General features: G+C 52.5%; 1 protein-coding gene across 1 annotated transcript in view; it reads right to left on the bottom strand.

The window, feature by feature from the left end:
• FER1L5 (fer-1 like family member 5) overlaps positions 1 to 18,226 on the bottom strand; it is a 56,082-nt gene that overhangs the window by 6,681 nt on the left and 31,175 nt on the right. The window contains exons 20-38 of the mRNA XM_059134355.1: positions 12,310 to 12,434; positions 11,354 to 11,454; positions 10,662 to 10,839; positions 10,429 to 10,584; positions 9,079 to 9,207; positions 7,735 to 7,898; positions 7,303 to 7,417; positions 5,812 to 5,914; positions 5,079 to 5,242; positions 4,823 to 4,996; positions 4,452 to 4,593; positions 4,253 to 4,330; positions 3,153 to 3,334; positions 2,784 to 2,945; positions 2,416 to 2,517; positions 1,221 to 1,367; positions 973 to 1,135; positions 798 to 823; positions 105 to 155 (exon numbers count right to left, since the gene is read on the bottom strand). Coding sequence (XP_058990338.1) covers positions 105 to 155; positions 798 to 823; positions 973 to 1,135; positions 1,221 to 1,367; positions 2,416 to 2,517; positions 2,784 to 2,945; positions 3,153 to 3,334; positions 4,253 to 4,330; positions 4,452 to 4,593; positions 4,823 to 4,996; positions 5,079 to 5,242; positions 5,812 to 5,914; positions 7,303 to 7,417; positions 7,735 to 7,898; positions 9,079 to 9,207; positions 10,429 to 10,584; positions 10,662 to 10,839; positions 11,354 to 11,454; positions 12,310 to 12,434 — 2,462 coding nt within the window. The remainder of the gene's footprint in view (positions 1 to 104; positions 156 to 797; positions 824 to 972; positions 1,136 to 1,220; positions 1,368 to 2,415; positions 2,518 to 2,783; positions 2,946 to 3,152; positions 3,335 to 4,252; positions 4,331 to 4,451; positions 4,594 to 4,822; positions 4,997 to 5,078; positions 5,243 to 5,811; positions 5,915 to 7,302; positions 7,418 to 7,734; positions 7,899 to 9,078; positions 9,208 to 10,428; positions 10,585 to 10,661; positions 10,840 to 11,353; positions 11,455 to 12,309; positions 12,435 to 18,226) is intronic.

Genomic DNA, 18,226 nt, shown 5'->3' with positions numbered 1-18,226 from the left:
GAGAAGGCACCAGAGCCCTCCCCTGACCAGGGTCATGCTGCACCCACCGCCTCCCTGAGCTGCCCAGAGTGGTTCCTTGTTCCCTAGGGCTGAGCCTGCATCACCTGAGCTTTGCTGGGACTGATCCAGAACTTTTCATAGAAGTAATCTAGGAGCTGAAAAATGAGAGCAGGAGAGCAAGGTGAGGCACCACATGCTGACCTAGTCTGCTCACTGTCTCTGACCCCCCAGGAAAAAGGGATGGAAGGCAGGGCTTCTTTTCCTGGCTCCCTGACTCTTCACAGAGCCCTTTTGATTCAGGGATTGGCACACATGGAACCAGGAGGAGGGTAAACTTAGTTCTTACCCTCATGGGCCTCAGCTACAGACAGAACTCTGGAAGGGCCCGGAAATGCAGAACCCCAGTCTTACTAAATCAGAACCTGCTTTTGCTCAAGATGTCCCCAGGATTCCTGTGCATTCAGTTTGATAAGTGCTGCTCTCGAGGAGTAGTTCTGAACCTTGGAAACACTGGAATCACCGGGGAGGGGGTGTAGGCTTGGAGACACTGCTGATGCCTGAGGCTTTCCCCAGCAATCCTGATGGAACAGGTCAGTGGCCTGGCCCATGAGGATTTCTTTAAACTCTCAGACGGTTCTAATGTGTAGTCCAGGTGGAGAATCACAACTTTAGGGTTCTCATGTACACCAGGAACACACGTATCAGAGCTCTGTTTTATCTCCACCCCTGCTTGGGGACAAGGGTTGTCCCCTGTAGATGGATTGGGAGAAGGTGGAGACCCTGAGCCCTTAACTCACCTTCTGGTACTTGTTCACAGACAGCACTGTGTGGAGAGAGAGCAATCATGAATCTCAGGAGAGAGAGAAGAGTGAGGGGGAGGGACACCAGCCCAGAGGGCAGCCAGGTCCGCCCCCACTCCCAGTGCCAGCTTGAAGGTGAGGGCTGGGGAAGGGCAGGGTGAAAGGACTGTACTTGGGAGCTGTGGAGGCACGTAGTCCTCAGCCCAGGGGTTGCAGAAGTAGGGCTGTAGGGAGTGGATGTTGGCCTGACCCACCACGGTCTGCTGGCCGAAGTCCTGATTGTCCACCACCTTCAGTGTGAGGGGTGGCGCATAGGCTTCCTCTGTGGGGATGAACTACAGCCCCAAGGAGAGGCGGAGCATGAGGGCTCATGGGAGGAAAGGGCTGCCCCAGCCCCTGCTCTGCCCCAGGTCGCCTTACCAGCGTGAGGAAGAGGACTGACTGCTTGAAGTTAGGGTTGGTCTGGAAGTCCTTGATGGGCTCTGTCTGCAGGGACTCTTCCCAGCATTCTACCAGGAGCTGGGGGGAATGCACCTGCTTCATGTTCCGAAGGCCCCAGACCAGAATCTGCCGGAACAGAGGAGGGGCAGGGCAAGTGGCAGCTGGGGCCTCTAATGGGGTCCTGGCCATAGAGGGTTCTGTCCTGGGAGTGATGGTGCATCAGGTGGCATCTGGGGCCAGGAAATGAGCTGGATGAAGTCAGAGTCTGAAGGCTAGCACAGGTGTCCTGTCCCATGAGGGATCAGTGCTTGTCCTCAAAGCCTCCGTGAGGGAGTGCCCTCTGGCTACTGAGACTATCCTTCACTGGCCTCCAGGGCCCTTGAGGTATTGCCCTTCCTCCCCTGCTTCTTTGTTTGGCTTGCAGTCTTCAGGAGGGAGTTCCTGAGGCTGGCTGCCTTGAGGGCTCACAGAAGTAGGGGGTACCCCAGATTCCTTGGGTGTCCTTGTTGCCATTTAGCTCATTGCCAACTTGGATCCCATAGAACTCCACGGTCGTTCAGTGCGCTCAACAGACACTGGGCACCCCAGCAAATGTCCATGCTCTTACGGAGGCCTGTTCTGTGGACCAGAGTGGGGTTGCCTGATCTTAGGGGGCATCTCCAGGGCCAGGAGGACCTGACCATCTTTTGATCTTCGCCAGATTCATGGCTGAGCACAGAAGTTCCGTGTGGGGACCTCCAGGCTACTGTCGAAAGCTAGGTGAGAGACATGCTGGCACTTGGAGGCAGGCGGGGCCAGGCCCAGATTCCGGCTCTGCCACTTCCCCTGCGTCATGTTGCCTGGGCTAGCTTGTTTCTCAGAGCCTCAGCTTTCTTGTCTGAAAGTGGCCCCTACTGCAGAGGGGCAGGAAGGGCTCAAGTGAGATGGTGAACACGAAAGCCTTTTGTCTATGACCCGCCATAGAGCTCTGCATTGAGACAGTTTCAGGTACTCTAGCAGAGCTTCTGCCCTTCATGTCTCTCCTGTCTCCCTCCGTCTCTCAGACAGTGTCTTTTTGGGGTCCAAGCTTTGCCTCAAATAGTCAGGAGGGCCCAAGGAGAGTCTGCAGGGAGAGCCCCACGGTGCCCAACTGCTCTGGGGGGTGCCCGCCCTCTCTTCCCCATACCCTCATCACCTCCACAGCCATTTTCTTTAGTGTTGGCTGGATGCTCTTGGGGAGTGTGTAGACTCCGTTCTTCCAGGGAACACTTAAGATTGGCGGCCTCTCTTTGACACTCTGAAGGGGTGAGGTGGGAAAGCAAGGTGTGTGAGGCTGTAGTTGGCCCATCCTCCTACACCCCACCCCCAATCCAAGTCCCTAGCAGGGCTCCAGGGAGGCGGCTCTGGAGCCCGGTGGCAGCAGCAGGCAGGCATCGCCAAGCCCAGTGTGCTGGCTCCAGGTTCCAGGCCTTCCCTCAGTGGGTTGACTGGTTGTGGGAACTTGAGGCAGGGGAGTGGGGCAGGGTGGGGGCCCCCGAGCATCTCACCCCCCCCAGCCCATACCTCGGTCTCAAGGATCAGCTCACAGGACACCAGGATCTCACCCTCTTTCTCCCCTAGCAGTTTTACAAGGGGGTGCCACCTCAGAGGGGGCAGGGTCCGTTTTTGGACATCCAGCCAGACCACCGGGGACCACATGCTCCGGGCCCACAAGCTCTCCTTTCCCTGCAGGGAAGGGGAAGTTCACCAAACACCGAGGCCAAGCTGGCAGGTTTCTGGCCCTTCCCCCAGGGTGCCAAGAACTCTTGGTTAAGGGCTGGCATTTCTGTTGACGTGATGCTCTCCACGAATCGGGCTCCCCCTAGAACGCATTTGGTATATTCTCCTCTAAAATAAAAACTCAGCCACTTTGCCCAGTCTGGCCCACCTTACCTGGGCGTTCTGCTGCCACAGTTCCAAGACCACAAGTGGAGGGCTTGCTTTGGTGTCTTCAGGGTTCTCGTACAGAAGAAGGTGCTGGAAAATGAGTGTCTGGGCCCACGTTGGGGCTGCAGAGCTCTTCAGGGTTTGGGTGCACTGGCTATGGTTCAAGAAGACCAACCGAATGAAGGGCACTGGGGAGTGGGTAGAAGGAGAGGAGAGGGTCCTGCCACTGAGCCCTCAAGCGAGGTGCTCCTCTCTGGCAGCTGCCACCACTGGACTAGAGATCCAGGGAAGCCCAGGCTGGGTGGCCACAGCCCCGGACAGCTGCCCAGAAGGCCACCACAGTGCAAGCTGCAGAGTGAACAGCGGGGACCATTTAGTTTCAGCCACATCTCTCTATACCGCCTGGTTGAGATCTGGGTGTTCCAGGGGTAGAAGCCCCATGGCTCCTCTGGAAGAGATCTGAGGAGCAGCTACATGGGGCTGGCCTTCCACAGCAACAGCGAGTCCTTTCACAGCATCGACTGTGGTGTCAGGGGATGTCCTGTGGCCTTCTCTATGTGGATGCTGATGCCCAGTGGACACAGCTCCCGGCAAACACCCACAGACCCGGCCCAGAGCCTCACCTGGCAACCTGCTTCTCACAAACAGTGCTGCGGGTAGGAGCACATGACTCTCCTGAAAGCTTCACTGGGTCCTCGTGCCCAGGGCTGCAAATCGCCACACCTCCTCCCCAACCCCTTCTGTCAGCTTCTGACACAAGGAACACGGGGTCCCACCGTGGGTCACCCTTTCTTTTGTCTTCCCGTCTCATTAGTCCTCTGCCACAAAACTCCTCTTCCCTCTTCAAGGCCTAGCTAAGTGGTCCCCACCAGGGTGAAGCCTCCCCAGCACCTCCTCCTTGATTCCACACTTTTGGGCACACCTCTCAAGAACAGCCCCACCTTATACTCCTTGTTTTTATCTTTTTCCCAAGGCAGGGCCCTCAGTTGCTGGGGAGAGGGGTCTGCATGAGTGTCATCCCCTTCCTTGTCATGTTTTTTATGCTGTTGGGTGGCTACCTCAGGGGTCCCCAGGAGCTTGGGGAGGAAAGGGTGCCTGTAGCCTACCCTGGAATGTCTGGATCTGGTTGGACATTAGGTTCCGGGCCTGGTAGATGTAGCAGAAAAGCTGATAGTAGTGGGGCTCTGGGTAAGAGAGGAACCATGTCCATCACCTGCCCCCAGGATCCCCGCCCCGGCCCCTCCCCACTGCCTGTCCTCGGATGCAGGGTCCCTGGGGCCACCTGAGCAGATTCTCAAAGCTCACTGTTGAAGATGCAGTAGATGAAGGGTAGGACATGTAGCTGGATGTCCTCTTGGGCAGGCCTCCAGGAGCTCCTGATTGTTTTGTCTGGAGCCTGTGTCAGCCTCATCTCTTCTTTCCTGCCCTTCTCTTTCAGATCCATATCCTGTGCCCAGGACATTCTCCCTGAGGTTCTTGGGTGCTTTTCTTGTCTCTCCTAGTCACCCTTCCCTTCTAGCCCAAGGTTGTGGACCTGGGGCATGCTCTCTCCCACCCCTCAGCTGTCAGTGCCCCAACCATGGTTTGTCCTCTGCTGTCTGCCACACCCAAGGCTGGGCCCCAGCTCTGGGAGGTGGGGTTGCAAGGAGGAGTCACCTAGACTACAGAGGCTTTACCAAGGATCCCTCCAGGCGGAATATGGGTGCAATGCCCTTGTCCTTGTTCGGGACCATCCTGCGGTGCCAGCAGCGGCGGCGGAACTGGCTCTGGGGCTGAGGGTTCAGATGGAACTTGGAGCCAAAGGTGCCATACTCCCAGCCATCCTCATCCTTGGCTGGGATGGGGTGGTGCTGTGGGGAGGGGAGCAGAATGTCACCTTCCCACCATGGCATGAGGTGTGGGCGATGGCACCCACCCAGGCAGCCCTCTCACCAGCTGCAGGAAGGAGAGGGTCTCCTCCTCCAGGCTCAGCTTCCCGTGGTTCCGGCAGCGCACACGTACCCAGCGCCGCCGGCGGCATGAGTAGTAGGTCTTTTCCACTGAGTTCCAGACCCGAGGTTGGCCCGACGGCTCAATCGCCACTCCGTATTCCCAGCCTGCAGGGGCAGGGCCACAGCCTGTGGGTGCCCAGGTGGCCATGGGCTGGGAGGTATGGACATGCCTGAAAAATGGGCCCAAGAAGGCAGGCCAACGGGAAAAGGCTTTCCCTCCTGTTTAGGTGTCTCGGGCCCTGAGGTGTGAGAAAGGATGGTATACTTGGGCCCAACTGCCCATCTTATGAATGAGGAAGGCAGGGCTCAGAGACGTCCTGTGACCCACACACGGTCACCCAGCCCATATGTAGCAGAGTCAACGTCTTGAGCCCAGGACTTTGGACTTCCAGCCCATCACTCCTTGCCTGGAGCTACTACCGCAGGTGAACCCAGGCTCCCTGACCATTTTCCTCTTTCTAGAAAGTGCTCAGGAGGCACTTACAACCTGCCCTGTCTGAAAGCTGGGGCCTATGTCTATAGAAAGGGTGGAGACCCCACTGTCCAGAGGTTGGGCCACCCCTGGAAATTCAGGCCCATCCCACCTGAGAGCTCGGTTCCTTTGAGGCCGTGGGAAGTGTCAGTCCCTGGCAGCTCCAGGGCCTCCTTCCCTCCGCCTGCGCCAGAGCACTGACCCTCACTGTCCACCGCGTGGTTCAGCTCCACGATCCAGCTCTCCTTAACATGCCAGCCTCGGGGACACTGCACATTCTCCCGGGCCTCCACGGGCTCTCCATTCTGAGGGTGGATAGACAGGGCAGGCTGGGGGCATCTGAGCTGGGAGACCATCTTCACTCCCTCAACCACCGTGGCCGTGGTGCTTCCTGCCCCCTGGAGCAGACAGTGCTTACTACTTCTGATGCCACCCACCTGTCCACTCAGCGCGCTGTACTGACTTGCCTTTTCAAATGGTAAATATATATATTTTTAAGGATTTTATTTTATTTATTTGACAGGGAGGGCACGCACACAAGCAGGGGGAGTGGGAGAGGGAGAAGCAGGCTCCCCACCGAGCAGGGAGACCGCCGACTGAGCCACCCAGGCACCCTTAGTAAATTTTTTTTTTTTTAAATTTTATTTATCTGTCAGAGGGAGAGAGAGAGGGCGCGCACAAGCAGGGGGACAAGGAGAGGGAGAAGCAGACCTCTTGCTGAGCAGGGAGCCCGATGTGGGGCTCGATCCCAGGACCCTAGCTAGGATCATGACCTGAGCAGAAGACAGATGCCTAATGACTGAGCTGCCCAGGCGCCCCAGTAAACGTATTTTTAAAAGGAAACTTAATTATAGCCACTATCAGTGGCAAATCAGTACCATAAATAGGAAATACCCATACTAATGATTGTGAAAGGGGAACAGTGTGACTGATCTCAGCTAGATGCTGCCACCTGTCCAAACCCACTCTGACCTTGTTGAGGAGGGGAGGGTAGTATGCCTGAGAGATGGGTTTGATCCGCACTGTCCGACACACAGTAGCCACCAACCTCCTGGGACCACTTCAGTGTAAGCTAATTAAAATGAAACAAAATTGGGCGCCTGGGTGGCTCAGTGGGTTAAGCATCTGCCTTTGGCTCAGGCCATGATCCCAGGGTCCTGGGATCGAGTTCCGTGTTGGGCTCCCTGCTTGGTGGGGAGTCTGCCTCGGTCCCTCCCTCCTGGTCATGCTCACTCACTCTCTCAAATAAATAAATAAAATCTTTAAAAAAATAAAAAAATAAAATGAAAGCCAAAGTTCAGTTCCTCACTCTCACAAGTACCGCATTTCAGGTACTTGCTAGCCACTGGATAGATGGACGGTGCAGACATAGAACATTTCCATCATCATAGGAAGTTCTTTCAGATGGTGTGGGCTTAGACTAGCCCCAGACAGATTCTCTCCTGAGTAAGCACTACCTTTGGAAGAAGCCTACGAAGGAAACACTGCTCCCTACCTTGTCCCTTATAGTCTTCTTAAAGGTACCTCTACCTGCCCCCTTGGGATACTAATGCCATCAGCGCACACCCAGGCTCCTGCGCAGCATGTGGGGGCTCACTTGGTCCAGTGCTCTTCCCACTCAGACAACCCAGCTTCCAAGGTGCCCACCTGCATGCACTGCTTGTCCCCCAAGACAGCTTTGGCCCCTGCTTACCATATCTGTGTTTGGGATGGCTGCCGGCACCCAGGCCCCCGTGGTGTCACGACACTGGTTCTCATACACCTCCTCTAGCACCTGGCTCTTGTTGATGTCTACGTCCAGGAGGAGTCTGGGGGCAGCGAGACCCTAAGTTTCCAGCACATCTCCCCAAACTTTCAGGCTCCCAGGTTGTCCTCTGCTGGCCCAGTGTTCCCCTACCTGGCAGCCTGCTATGGGTAAGGCTGGGCTGTGGGGCTTGGCCTCCAGGGTAGGGTGGTGGGCTGGGCCCTTCCTCTTGGGCATCCCAGCCTCTGGGAGCAGGCTACAATGGCCACGTGCCCACCTCCCCGAGCTGTGGTTAACTGGCTCTCCCAGGTGAAAAGAACACTCCACCCCAGGCTGCATGTCCAGGGGCACACAGGCTCTAGGCTTGCCCCCTTGCCTTACCTCCTCTGAGGCTCCACTCTCCACTGCCCCTGCCAGTGCCATCCTTGGGGTGCCTGGAAATCCTCCTTGGGGAGGGCCTTGTGGCCCATGACGTCCGAGAAGTTGGGGCAGTGGTATAGCCCCTGCTGTCCCCACTGGTCTTTATACTTGGCCTGGTTCTCGTACTAGGAGAGGGGCGGCTGTCAGCAGCTTGCAGCCTCCCCAGCTCACACTGGGACATCGGGTCCCTCCTTGGACCCCCTACTCTGGGCTGCAGGGGCCTCTTAGAAGTGGCTTAGGCAAGAAGGGGCCAAGGGCTTATCATCAAACCCTCCCCTCCAGCCAGGCCCATGCCTGTGGTTTTACATGAACTGTCCCCTGTAATCCTCACGATCCCATTTCACAAGGGGGGAGACAGAGGCTCAGAGGTCAGCTCTACCCCAGGATGCTTAACTGCTGAAGGGTAGAGCTGGCGGATGCCTGTGTTAGAGGCCGGGGCAGGGGGTGCTACAGTGTGGTCCATTAGCCTCGTCGCTGCTGACCCGGGGAACCTAGTGCTGCTCCACCACTTACCACATCTTTTCTGCCTCTGAGCCCTTTCCCCCACATTCCCCTGCTGGACACGCAGCCCCTGCTACCTGCACCTCATTCTAGATCCCCTCTCATCTCACATCTCCAAGCCTATGTTGGGGCTGGTTACTCATGTTAAGATATCGATTCACAGTGTGCAACTTAGGAACCACAAAAATAAGTTTTTGACCCAGTAAAATAAAAAGCTGAAAATTCTTGAACTCTTTTCCCTCTGCTCTGAGAGCTTTCTCCTGTGCCATGTCCTCCCCCAGGGCAGCAAGGGTCATCTTTCCCTCCTCTCGTTCTAGAGCAGTCTCTGACTGGCTGCCCACCCACCCCATGCATCTGTGGTTCTCTGGGAAGATGCCCCACTTGCTGCTCTGAATGTTCCAGGCCCCTCCCTCCCCAGAACCACCAGACTGGCCTGAAAAACTGCCCTCCAACCCCGCTGGAGTCTGCAGGGGTCCTAGGCTGCCAGGTTGGCGACAAATGAGACGTCACCTCACATGCATTGAAGTAACTGGGAGAAACTCCCAATAAAGCTCCATCAAGGAGAGAGTGACTGGCCCTAGGGGACGACCCAGCTGCCCCTTTTATCACCACATGCCCATGGCTTGTCAACATCGGAGGCTGCTCTAGGCTGCCACCTGTGTTTATCAAAGCCCATCTCATAATGCTCAGATTCTGCTGGTGATGGTTTTCTCCACCTTTGGTGCTGGGCTCTGGCAGCCTGGCCTCCCCACCTGCTGCCCCCCGCCCCCCCCACCCCCTCCACTGCACCAGGGCGCTACTCACCGTCTCTGCATACACGACCACCTCACCCTCGCGCAGCAGCTGCAGATTCTTGCTGTCCGAGATGTTGCCAAACCACATGCAGACCCGGAGGTGGGCTGGCAGCATGTCCTGTCCTTCACCCTCTGGGTACTAAACCAGAAGCAGGTCGACCCCATAGGGGTGCATGTCCCCCGGGGGGCAGGGGTGTGAGGGAGGGAGGGAGGGGTACACACACCTGCTCCATCACACTGAGCCCTGGGTGCTGGGGCTTAAAGTGAATGTTGCAGAGTTCCTGCTTTCCAGAGGGAGTTAATATGCACATGGTTATACCTGCAACCCTATGCATCACAGAGAGAGGCTGGTGGGGTTTGTGGGAAGACGGGTGGTGCCACCCAGGGAGCCTGGGGAAGCTCCAAAGGGAAGTGGTGATGGTGGTGACATTGACAAGTAAGTGCCGAATGTGCAGGATACACTCGGATCCTCTCACACCTCCATGGTGGGGCATGGGGAATGGGGCTGCACATCATTTTCACCAGGCCCATTTTACAGAGGATAAGACTGAGGCCTGGATGTGGTCAAGGGTCGGTCTGGGGTCACACAGACCAGTAAGTGGTAGAGCCAGGAGTCAGGTCTCAGTGGTTCTTGCAGGATGAGAAAGTCTTCTTGCAGGATGAGAAGGACTTCTTGCAGGATGAGAAAGTGGGCATACCAGGGGCCTTCCACAATGCAAAGGACCCAGGGCAGGCAGGCTTGGGCGTGGGGAAGCCCAGGGCGGCCTGGCTGTTGAGAATACAGGGCCCTGAGAAGGTGCCTGCAGTGGGGAGGGGCTGGGGCCAGGCCAGGGTGGTTCGGCATTCTCCAGGAAGCAGTGGGGAACAAAGGACATCTCTGGGAGGAAGGGAGTATCCCCCACCTGTCTCCTGAGTGCGGGGGAAGGGTGAGAGGAGGGGCTGTGATAGTGCTGGTCAACCAGCCTTATTTATGGCCTGCATCTGATATGACGAGCCGGTGCCCAGGCCTTGTAGGCATTAAATGTTTGGAAAGCACTCAATCCTGGTCCAGGGGAGAGATGACAAGGGACTGGACCAAGTGTGGTGTGAGGATGATGGAAGAGATGAATCTGAGGAACAGTTATGAGGGATGTGGACTTGGCATCAACCACATGATGATGGCCGCTGTCCCCTGCCTTCCTCTGGAGACTGTTTCAACCCTATTTCACCTGCTAAAGGGCCCAGGAGAGACAAAGTGGGTGTGCCCTTGGGGATACACCTGGAGTTTGCCCTAAGAGTTCAGGGTTTCTCCCTTGGGGTGTTTCTGGGCCCTTTCCTCCCCTAAGGAGTGGGGTGGCCCAAGGATGCTCAGCTTCCCCACCTGCAGAACGAGGGTCTGTGTCTTCCCACAGAACCTGCCGGAGTGCAGAGCCCCTGTTGGGGAGAACAGGATGCTGTGGGTCGGCACCTGTGCATAGGCCACCCGCTGCTCCTTGGACATCAGCCAGATCATCACGTCTGGGAGGCTCATCTGGGGCTGCCGAGGTGGGAGGGCATCAGGCCTGCATGGCAGGCTTCAGGTCCTCCTCCCCTGCCAGTGTGTCTGGTGCCTACCTCAGGGAGAACGGCGTTGAGGCGGTACAGCCAGTCCTCCACGGTGGCCACCATGTTCCTGGGCTTAACTTCCTTGGCCTTTTGGGACAGTTCCTGTAGGAGGCGGCTGCGGAGCTGCCACCTCTTCTTGTCCAGCTCAGTGGCTCTGGGCTGATGGGCCATGCAGGGCAGAGGGTGTCTATGGCCAGGATCGGGAAGGAGGGTGCTGGGCCTCTCCACCTTACCTCACAGGACCTCCCACCCTGCCTTAGGCCAACGTGTACTTCCTAGACCCGAGATCCTGCCCTGCCCCTGCTGGCCTGGACCCTGGTTCTCATGCACCCCCTCTCCCACCCTCTCAACCCCATGTGGTGTGCCAGGCCTGTGCCGAGGAGCTCCTGTGGAGTTGGGGGAGAGCAGGGAGAGAGGGGCTAACCCAACCATGGAGGATGTGAGAAGTTTGGTTTGGTAGGAGCATCAGGTGTGGGTACAGGGACAACTGGGACCAGGCTGGGTGGGGAGGTCAGTGCCAGTTTCCGGGAGGAGAAGCAGCTCTGTGGTCTGGGCTTTGAGCTGGGAAGAGATTTGAGCAGAGCTCTTTTCTTGAGGTGGTGGAGGTTGGGGGCTGTTCTGTAGGGTGCTGGTCTGCACCCCCACCCCATGGGAGCCTGACCAGCTCAGCCCCAGCACTGGTGCGCACGCTCCTCCCCTACTTGCAGTCCTCCACCAGCTCCCTCAGCAGCTTCTCCCACTGGGGGAGCAGAGCAGGGTCTCTTGGATTCTTTATGGATTTCAGGGTGTCCAGATTGGCTTTCTGCCCAGCAGGAGAGAAATAGAAAGTGAGCATATGGAGGCTCATATGCAGGAGAGGTTACAGGGCTGACTGGCCTGAGATGTTATCAGTCAGGACTTGGGGGCCTTTGGGGAAACCTCAGGATGTCAGTCCAAAGCTATCACATGTCCTTGCAAGGCTAGGATCCCCACAACCCTCTCCACTACCCAACAGGATAAACAGCAGGAAAGAGCCAGGACAGGGCAGAACTGTAAGGGTTACAGTCTTGACCCAGGGCTTTGCTTCTGTAGGTGCACAAAGTCATATCTAAGGTGGAGGCAGCAGGGGGCTCTCCTGCCTAAAAATGTTCAGTGACTTCCTTCTTAGCAGATGCATAAGATCTTTTGTGATCTGACCTCTTCCAGTTTCTCTGGCTTTATTTCCAAATCACCTCCATGCCCTTCCTGTCCTGGAACTTCATGTCACCATGGATTTACCAGCTCTTCCTTTCTCTGCACCCCCACCATGGCCCCAGCAAATCATTCTTCAAGACTCTGCTCAAATGTTACCTTCTTTTCAAACACCTCCTCTGATTATCCTCTCTTCAGCTCCCCTCCTCCACCCCCAATCTCACTGCCCCTATAGCTCTGGGTACTCCCTACAGTAGCTGTTTGCATATCCAAGTTCCCAGATGGGGAGGCTAGGCACTATTTATGCAGCTTTCCATCTTCATTGTCTAGCACAGTGCCTGATGCTTCTATGCTTCTGTCTTCCTTGGTGTGGAATGCATGAGTGACTTGAGTGACTGGCTCCCTAGGACTGTGATTTAGTTCCCCAAGCCTCCCATGGGCGGCAGTGGCGCAGAACTCCCCGCCTGCACCCTTCTGTACCACTCACCAGGCGGTCCCGAGTAAAGTGGAGGAGGTTGAGGCAGTTCATGCGGAAGCTGACGTCTTCCCATTGAGAGATCACAGCCACTACTGGCTTGGTGTTGTACCAGGGCACATAATGGTAGATGTTCCCTGAGACACAAACATGTGTGGGGGTGTTTGAGGGACTCTGGGAGGTCTCCTCTTATTGTGCCCTCTCAGAGGACCCTCCCTGAGCTACTCTATTCTTCAAGGACACCATCTGCTAATAATCCTAATTGGACCCCTCCCGCCAAGAGGGTGGGTTGCCGGCCAGTTGTATGCACTTTGATGAACACAGCTGGCCTTTTGAGCATTCATTGTGCCCAGGGTTTCACATAGCTTTTCAAAGTCCCCATTTTATACATGGGGAAAATCCAGGCTGGGGCGGGGGGCAGTAGTCTGCCTGAGGCATCTAGCTCCAAGGCCCCATGCCCTTAAGGTATGACCAGGTGAGATGACCCTACCCTTGAGGTAGGGTCTCCCTTTGGGGTGGTCTGTGAGGCAGAGGAGAAGTGAGGAGACCCAGGGACCTTAGAGGGAGACCCAGGGTTTGGTCAGGGTGGGCAGCATCTCACATGAAGGGCCTGCCAGGACAGAGGCACAGGGTCAGGAGAGCAAGTATGGATACAAACGGTGATGGGGTTGGCAAACTGGGTTCCCAGGTCATGTTCCTTATTGAAATGAGGGGTGAAGGGAGATGAAACATAAGTTCATTTAAAAAATTTTCTGAATTGTAGTGCTGACTTGATGTAAGAAAAGAAATCCACAGAAGCCAAAATAAAGTAAAAGCAGAAACTCGGGGTGCCTGAGTGGCTCAGTGGGTTAAAGCCTCTGCCTTCGGCTCAGGTCATGATCCCAGGGTCCTGGATCAAGCCCCGCATCGCATTGCATCACGCTCTCTGCTCAGTGGGGAGCCTGCTTCCTCCTCTCTCTCTGCTGCCTCTCTGCCTACTTGTGATCTCTAATGTCAAATGAGTAAATAAAATCTTAAAAAAAAAAATTTAAAGTAAAAGCAGAAACTCTGTGAGGCAAGCGAAAGCAAAGCTGACTTTTGCCTGCTAAGCTTCTGGCAAATCCTGGAGAACTTCTGCTTCTCTTTGGCAAGGGCCAGGGCAGAGTGTTCATCAGGGAAAGCCTACCACTGCCCATGGTGAGCAGTCTCACAGGAGATCCCATGTGTTATGGGATTGAACTTTGCTCCCTATAAAGGTATTTTGAAATTCTAACCCCACCACCCCAGAATGTGACCTTATTTAGAAATAGGGTCATTGCAACTAGAATTAGTCTAGATGAGGTCATACTGGAGTAGGTTAGAGCCTTAACACAATACAGATGTTCCTAGAAGATGACGAGAGGGACACAGAGAAAGGAGAGACACAGAGAGAGCCATGTGAAGATACAGGGACACAGGGGAGCACACCACGTAAAGACAGAGGCAGAGTTGGAGAGCTGTGTCTTCATGCAAAGAGCACCAGAGATTGCAGGCAATCTCCAGAAGCTGGGAGAGAGGCACAGATCTATCAGAAGGAACCAACTCTGGGGTGCCTGGCTGGTTTAGTAGGTAGAGCATGCAACCTTTAATCTTGGGGTTGTAGGTTTGAGCCCCACAGTGGATATAAAGGTTACTTAAAATCTTTTTTTTTTTTTTTTAAGATTTTATTTATTTGACAGAGAGAGAGAGAGAGATAGATCACAAGTAGTCAGAGCAGCAGGCAGAGAGAGAGGGGGAAGCAGGCTCCCCACGGAGCAGAGAGCCAGATTCGGGGGATTCGGGGCTCGATCCCAGGGCCCTGAGACCATGACCTGAGCAGAAGGCAGAGGCTTAACCCACTGAGCCACCCAGGTGCCCCAATAAAATCTTTTTTAAAAAATAAAGTAAGAAAGAAGGAACTAACCCAGCCAACACCTTGACTTTCAACTTCTAGTCCCCAAAGCTGTGAGAGAATAAGTCTCTGTTGTTCTAAGCCACCAAGTTTGTGGTGCTCTGTTAGGGCAGCCCTAGGATATGAATATGCCATGCAAAGCTGGCACTCTGAAATGAGACATAATCCACATAATCCACTGCACAGAAGACGATAGCAAAGAAACCAGCCCAGGTCCAGCATGGCTCATGGGTAGAGAGAACAGGAAATTCCCCCCAACATTTGTTACTGCAAATGAGGCCTCATGCAGGTTGTATTCTGCATTCATATCACCTGTGTAGTCTGGAGAAACTTTAAAATTGTCTTTGGTTGGTAGTGCCCCAGGGAACTGGAGGAAGCAAAGAAGGATTTCTTTAACTTTAAAGTCTCAAAGGACTTTAAATAAAGGAAGTTCAAGAAAATGAGCAGCTCAGAACCAAGATACACATTCTAGTCCTGCAGCTCTGTTTCCAGGTATACACCCAACCAAAAAGGAAAAGCTGATGGATACAGAAGAAAACTGAGGAAACCACGGCATTATCAAAAGACATATTGTAAAAGGTTCATGGCAGCATGATTTGTAATAGTCCAAAACAGGAAATAACCAAAATCTCCCTCAGTAGTAGAAGGAAAAAATAAATTATGGTATATTTGCCCAGTGGACTACTACACAGCAGTGAGAACCAGCCAGATCCATGCCCAACAACATCTAGATTTTGTTTCCATTTCACAAGATGGTGGGCAAAAGAAGCCAGTCACAAAAGACTGCATATTATATGATTTGTTTTATATAAAGCTAGCAACCAGACAAAACAAATTGGAGTTAAGGAGGGTGGTTATCCTTGCTGAGAGTGAGGGTAGAGGAGCTCAAGGGGCCTCTGGGATGTCAGGGCTCCATTTCATGGTCTGAATGTTGTTATGTGGGTTATTTTTGCTTCACAATAATTCATTGAGTTGGACACTTGAGATTGTGTATTTTTTCCATAACTATGTTATACTTAGTTTATATGAGTCAAAAGTTTACTTAAGAATTTGGGGCACCTGGGTGGCTTAGCAGTTTTGAGTCTGACTTCAACTCAGGTTATGATCTCGGGGTCCTGGGATTGAGTGCACAGGGCTCTGCACTCAACAGGGAATCTACTTGTCCCTCTCCTTCTGCCCCTCCCCCTGCTCATGTTCTCTCTCTCAAATAAAATCATTAAAAAAAAAAAAAGTTTACTTAAGAATAAAAAAATAAAATAAAATAGGAGCGCCTGGGTGGCTCAATCTGTTAAGCATCTGTCTTCAGCTCAGGTCATGATCCCAGGGTCCTGAGTACCGCACTGGGCTCCTTGCTCCGTGAGGAGCCTGCTTCTCGGTCTCAGGCTCCCCTTGCCTGTGCTCAATCTCTCTCTCTCTCTCTCTGTCAAATCAATAAAATCTTAAAGAAAAAAGAATTTAAGGGCGCCTGGGTGGCTCAGTGGGTTAAGCCGCTGCCTTCAGCTCAGGTCATGATCTCAGGGTCCTGGGATCGAGTCCCGCATCAGGCTCTCTGCTCAGCAGGGAGCCTGCTTCCCTCTCTCTCTCTCTGCCTGCCTCTCCATCTACTTGTGATTTCTCTCTGTCAAATAAATAAATAAAATCTTTAAAAAAAAAAAAAAAAAAAAAAAAAAAAAAAAAAAAAGAATTTAAAAAGTAGTGGAGACAAGATACATAAAATACATTGTGTCAAATAGTGGAAAATACTATGGAGAAGAATAAAGTGGGGAAAGGGATAAGGAGCTGCCAAAAATTTTTAAATAGAGTGGTTACCTAAGGCCCTTCCAAGAGGATTAGAAGAAATTATGCAGAATACAGCTCAGAGAGATGACAAATAGGGAAGAGAGATTTAAAAATATGAAGAATAGGATGAGGAGTCCCATAGAGGATAGAGTGAGTTTGAGGAGGAGCCGTATAAGAGACAAGGGGAAAAAGTAACTATTGAAGTAAAAATAACTTATAATTTTCTAGAATTGTAGGAAGACACTAGTTTCAAGCTCTGGTACTGAGTGAATCATTAGAATGATAAATAAGCAGAGATCCAGGACTGGGGTTCTCAGATAAGAACGTGCAGATACAAGATGGCAATTTTCTTCTTCTACTCTTGGATAGCATACAAAAGCAACAAAAAGGAGGAAAACAGCTCAATTTTCAGCAAAACAAAGAGAGATATAATCTGTAGACTCAAAATACACATAATGACTGCCAAAAGCAACTACGATTGCGGTCCAGAGCTGAAGCAGGAAGGGGTGAAGTGTAACAGAAGTCACCTGCGGGGAAGCGCAGAGCAAGGCAGACAGCTGGGAGCTCAGCTTGATGGGAGCAGAGTTCTGAAAGTGCCAGCAAAAATATGCTCCCAGAACGAACTCTGGGTGCAGATGAGGAAATGGGAGCTGGCAAAACAAAGGAAAAAAGCAGAAGCAAAAACAAAAACACCCTAGAAAGGAAGATAACATAAAAAGAAGCCCAAGGGAGATTAGACCCTGCAGACATCTCAGGGAGAGGCATAGAAATATAGAAGTAAGAAAAGTGACTCCAAATAAAAAGGAAATAGAGAGTCATGAAGGATCAGGGAAAAGCTGATGAATACAGAAGAAAAACCAAGGAAAATTGTTAAGCCCATAAATGGGGTCCCTAAAGTAGAAAACCTAAACTATGGCACAGAATATTTAAAAATATAATCTAAGAAAACTCACATGGGAAAGAGATGTCTTTTAAACAAATGGTGCTTGAAATTTTGGATTATTCATATACAAATTAATTCAAAATGTATAATACAGCTAAATATAAGAAGTAAAACTGTAAAACTTATAGAAGATAGGAGAAAAGTCTTCATGACCTTGGGTTAGGCAAAGGGATCTTATATATGACACCTTAAAAGAAAATAAAGTTGGACTTCACCCAAATTGAAAATGTTCTCATTTCAAAAACACTGTTAAAAAAATGAAAAGATTGGGACGCCTGGGTGGTTGAGTTGGTTGGACGACTGCCTTCGGCTCGGGTCATGATCCCGGAGTCCCGGGAGTCCCGGGATCGAGTCCCGCATCGGGCTCCCAGCTCTGTGGGGAGTCTGCTTCTCCCTCTGACCTTCTCCTCGCTCATGCGCTCTCTCACTGTCTCTCTCTCAAATAAATAAATAAAATCTTTAAAAAAAAATAAAAAAAAATTTAAAAAAAAAAAATGAAAAGACGGCCATTTGCAAAGATGCGGATGGAACTAGAGGGTATTACACTGAGCAAAATAAGTCAATCAGAAAAAGACAATTATCGAGGGTGCCTGGGTGGCTCAGTGGGTTAAGCTTCTGCCTTCAGCTCAGGTCATGATCTCAGGATCCTGGGATTGAACCCCCACATTGGGCTCTCTGCTCAGTGGGGAGCCCACTTCCTCCTCTTCTCTGCCTACCTCTCTGCCTACTTGTGATCTCTGTCAAATAAATAAATAAAATCTTAAAAAAAAAAAAAAGAAAAAGACAATTATCCTATGATCTCCCTGATATGAGGGAGTTGAGAGGTAAAGTGGGGGGGCCTTGGGGGATAGGGAAGGAAAAAATGAAATAAGATGGGATCTGGAGGGAGACAAACCATACTGATGAGAGAGCAGGAGGCTGGCTGAGAACGGAGCAGGGGCTGGCGCCTTGCACCCCCTCTCCACCCACTCCCCTTGGTAATATGTGTGACATTCCACAGGCACCCCTGACTGCCCTAAAAGAAGAACAAATAGTTAACTTGCAGAGATCACAGTCCTGCAAGGCAAGAGTCTCTCTTGGTTTACAAATGTCCTTGAGATTTACAACAAAGAAGTTACCTTATCAATAGCCCAATTTCCAAAGATACATAACTCAGTTCCTCAAGCCCTAACGTCACCCTTCCCTCCATAAAAAACCAAAGGAGACTGGAGGTAGAAGGAAAAGTAAATAAAGTTAAATTTCTTTTAAAACCTAAATCTCACTAACAAGGACGTTTGATAGCAGGAATGTAACATTCC

This window comes from Mustela lutreola, chromosome 9, assembly GCF_030435805.1.
Source record: "Mustela lutreola isolate mMusLut2 chromosome 9, mMusLut2.pri, whole genome shotgun sequence".
NCBI classification, from domain to species: domain Eukaryota; kingdom Metazoa; phylum Chordata; class Mammalia; order Carnivora; family Mustelidae; genus Mustela; species Mustela lutreola.
Note: the sequence above shows the minus strand (reverse complement) of the source record. Positions and strands in the feature narration are given on the sequence as shown.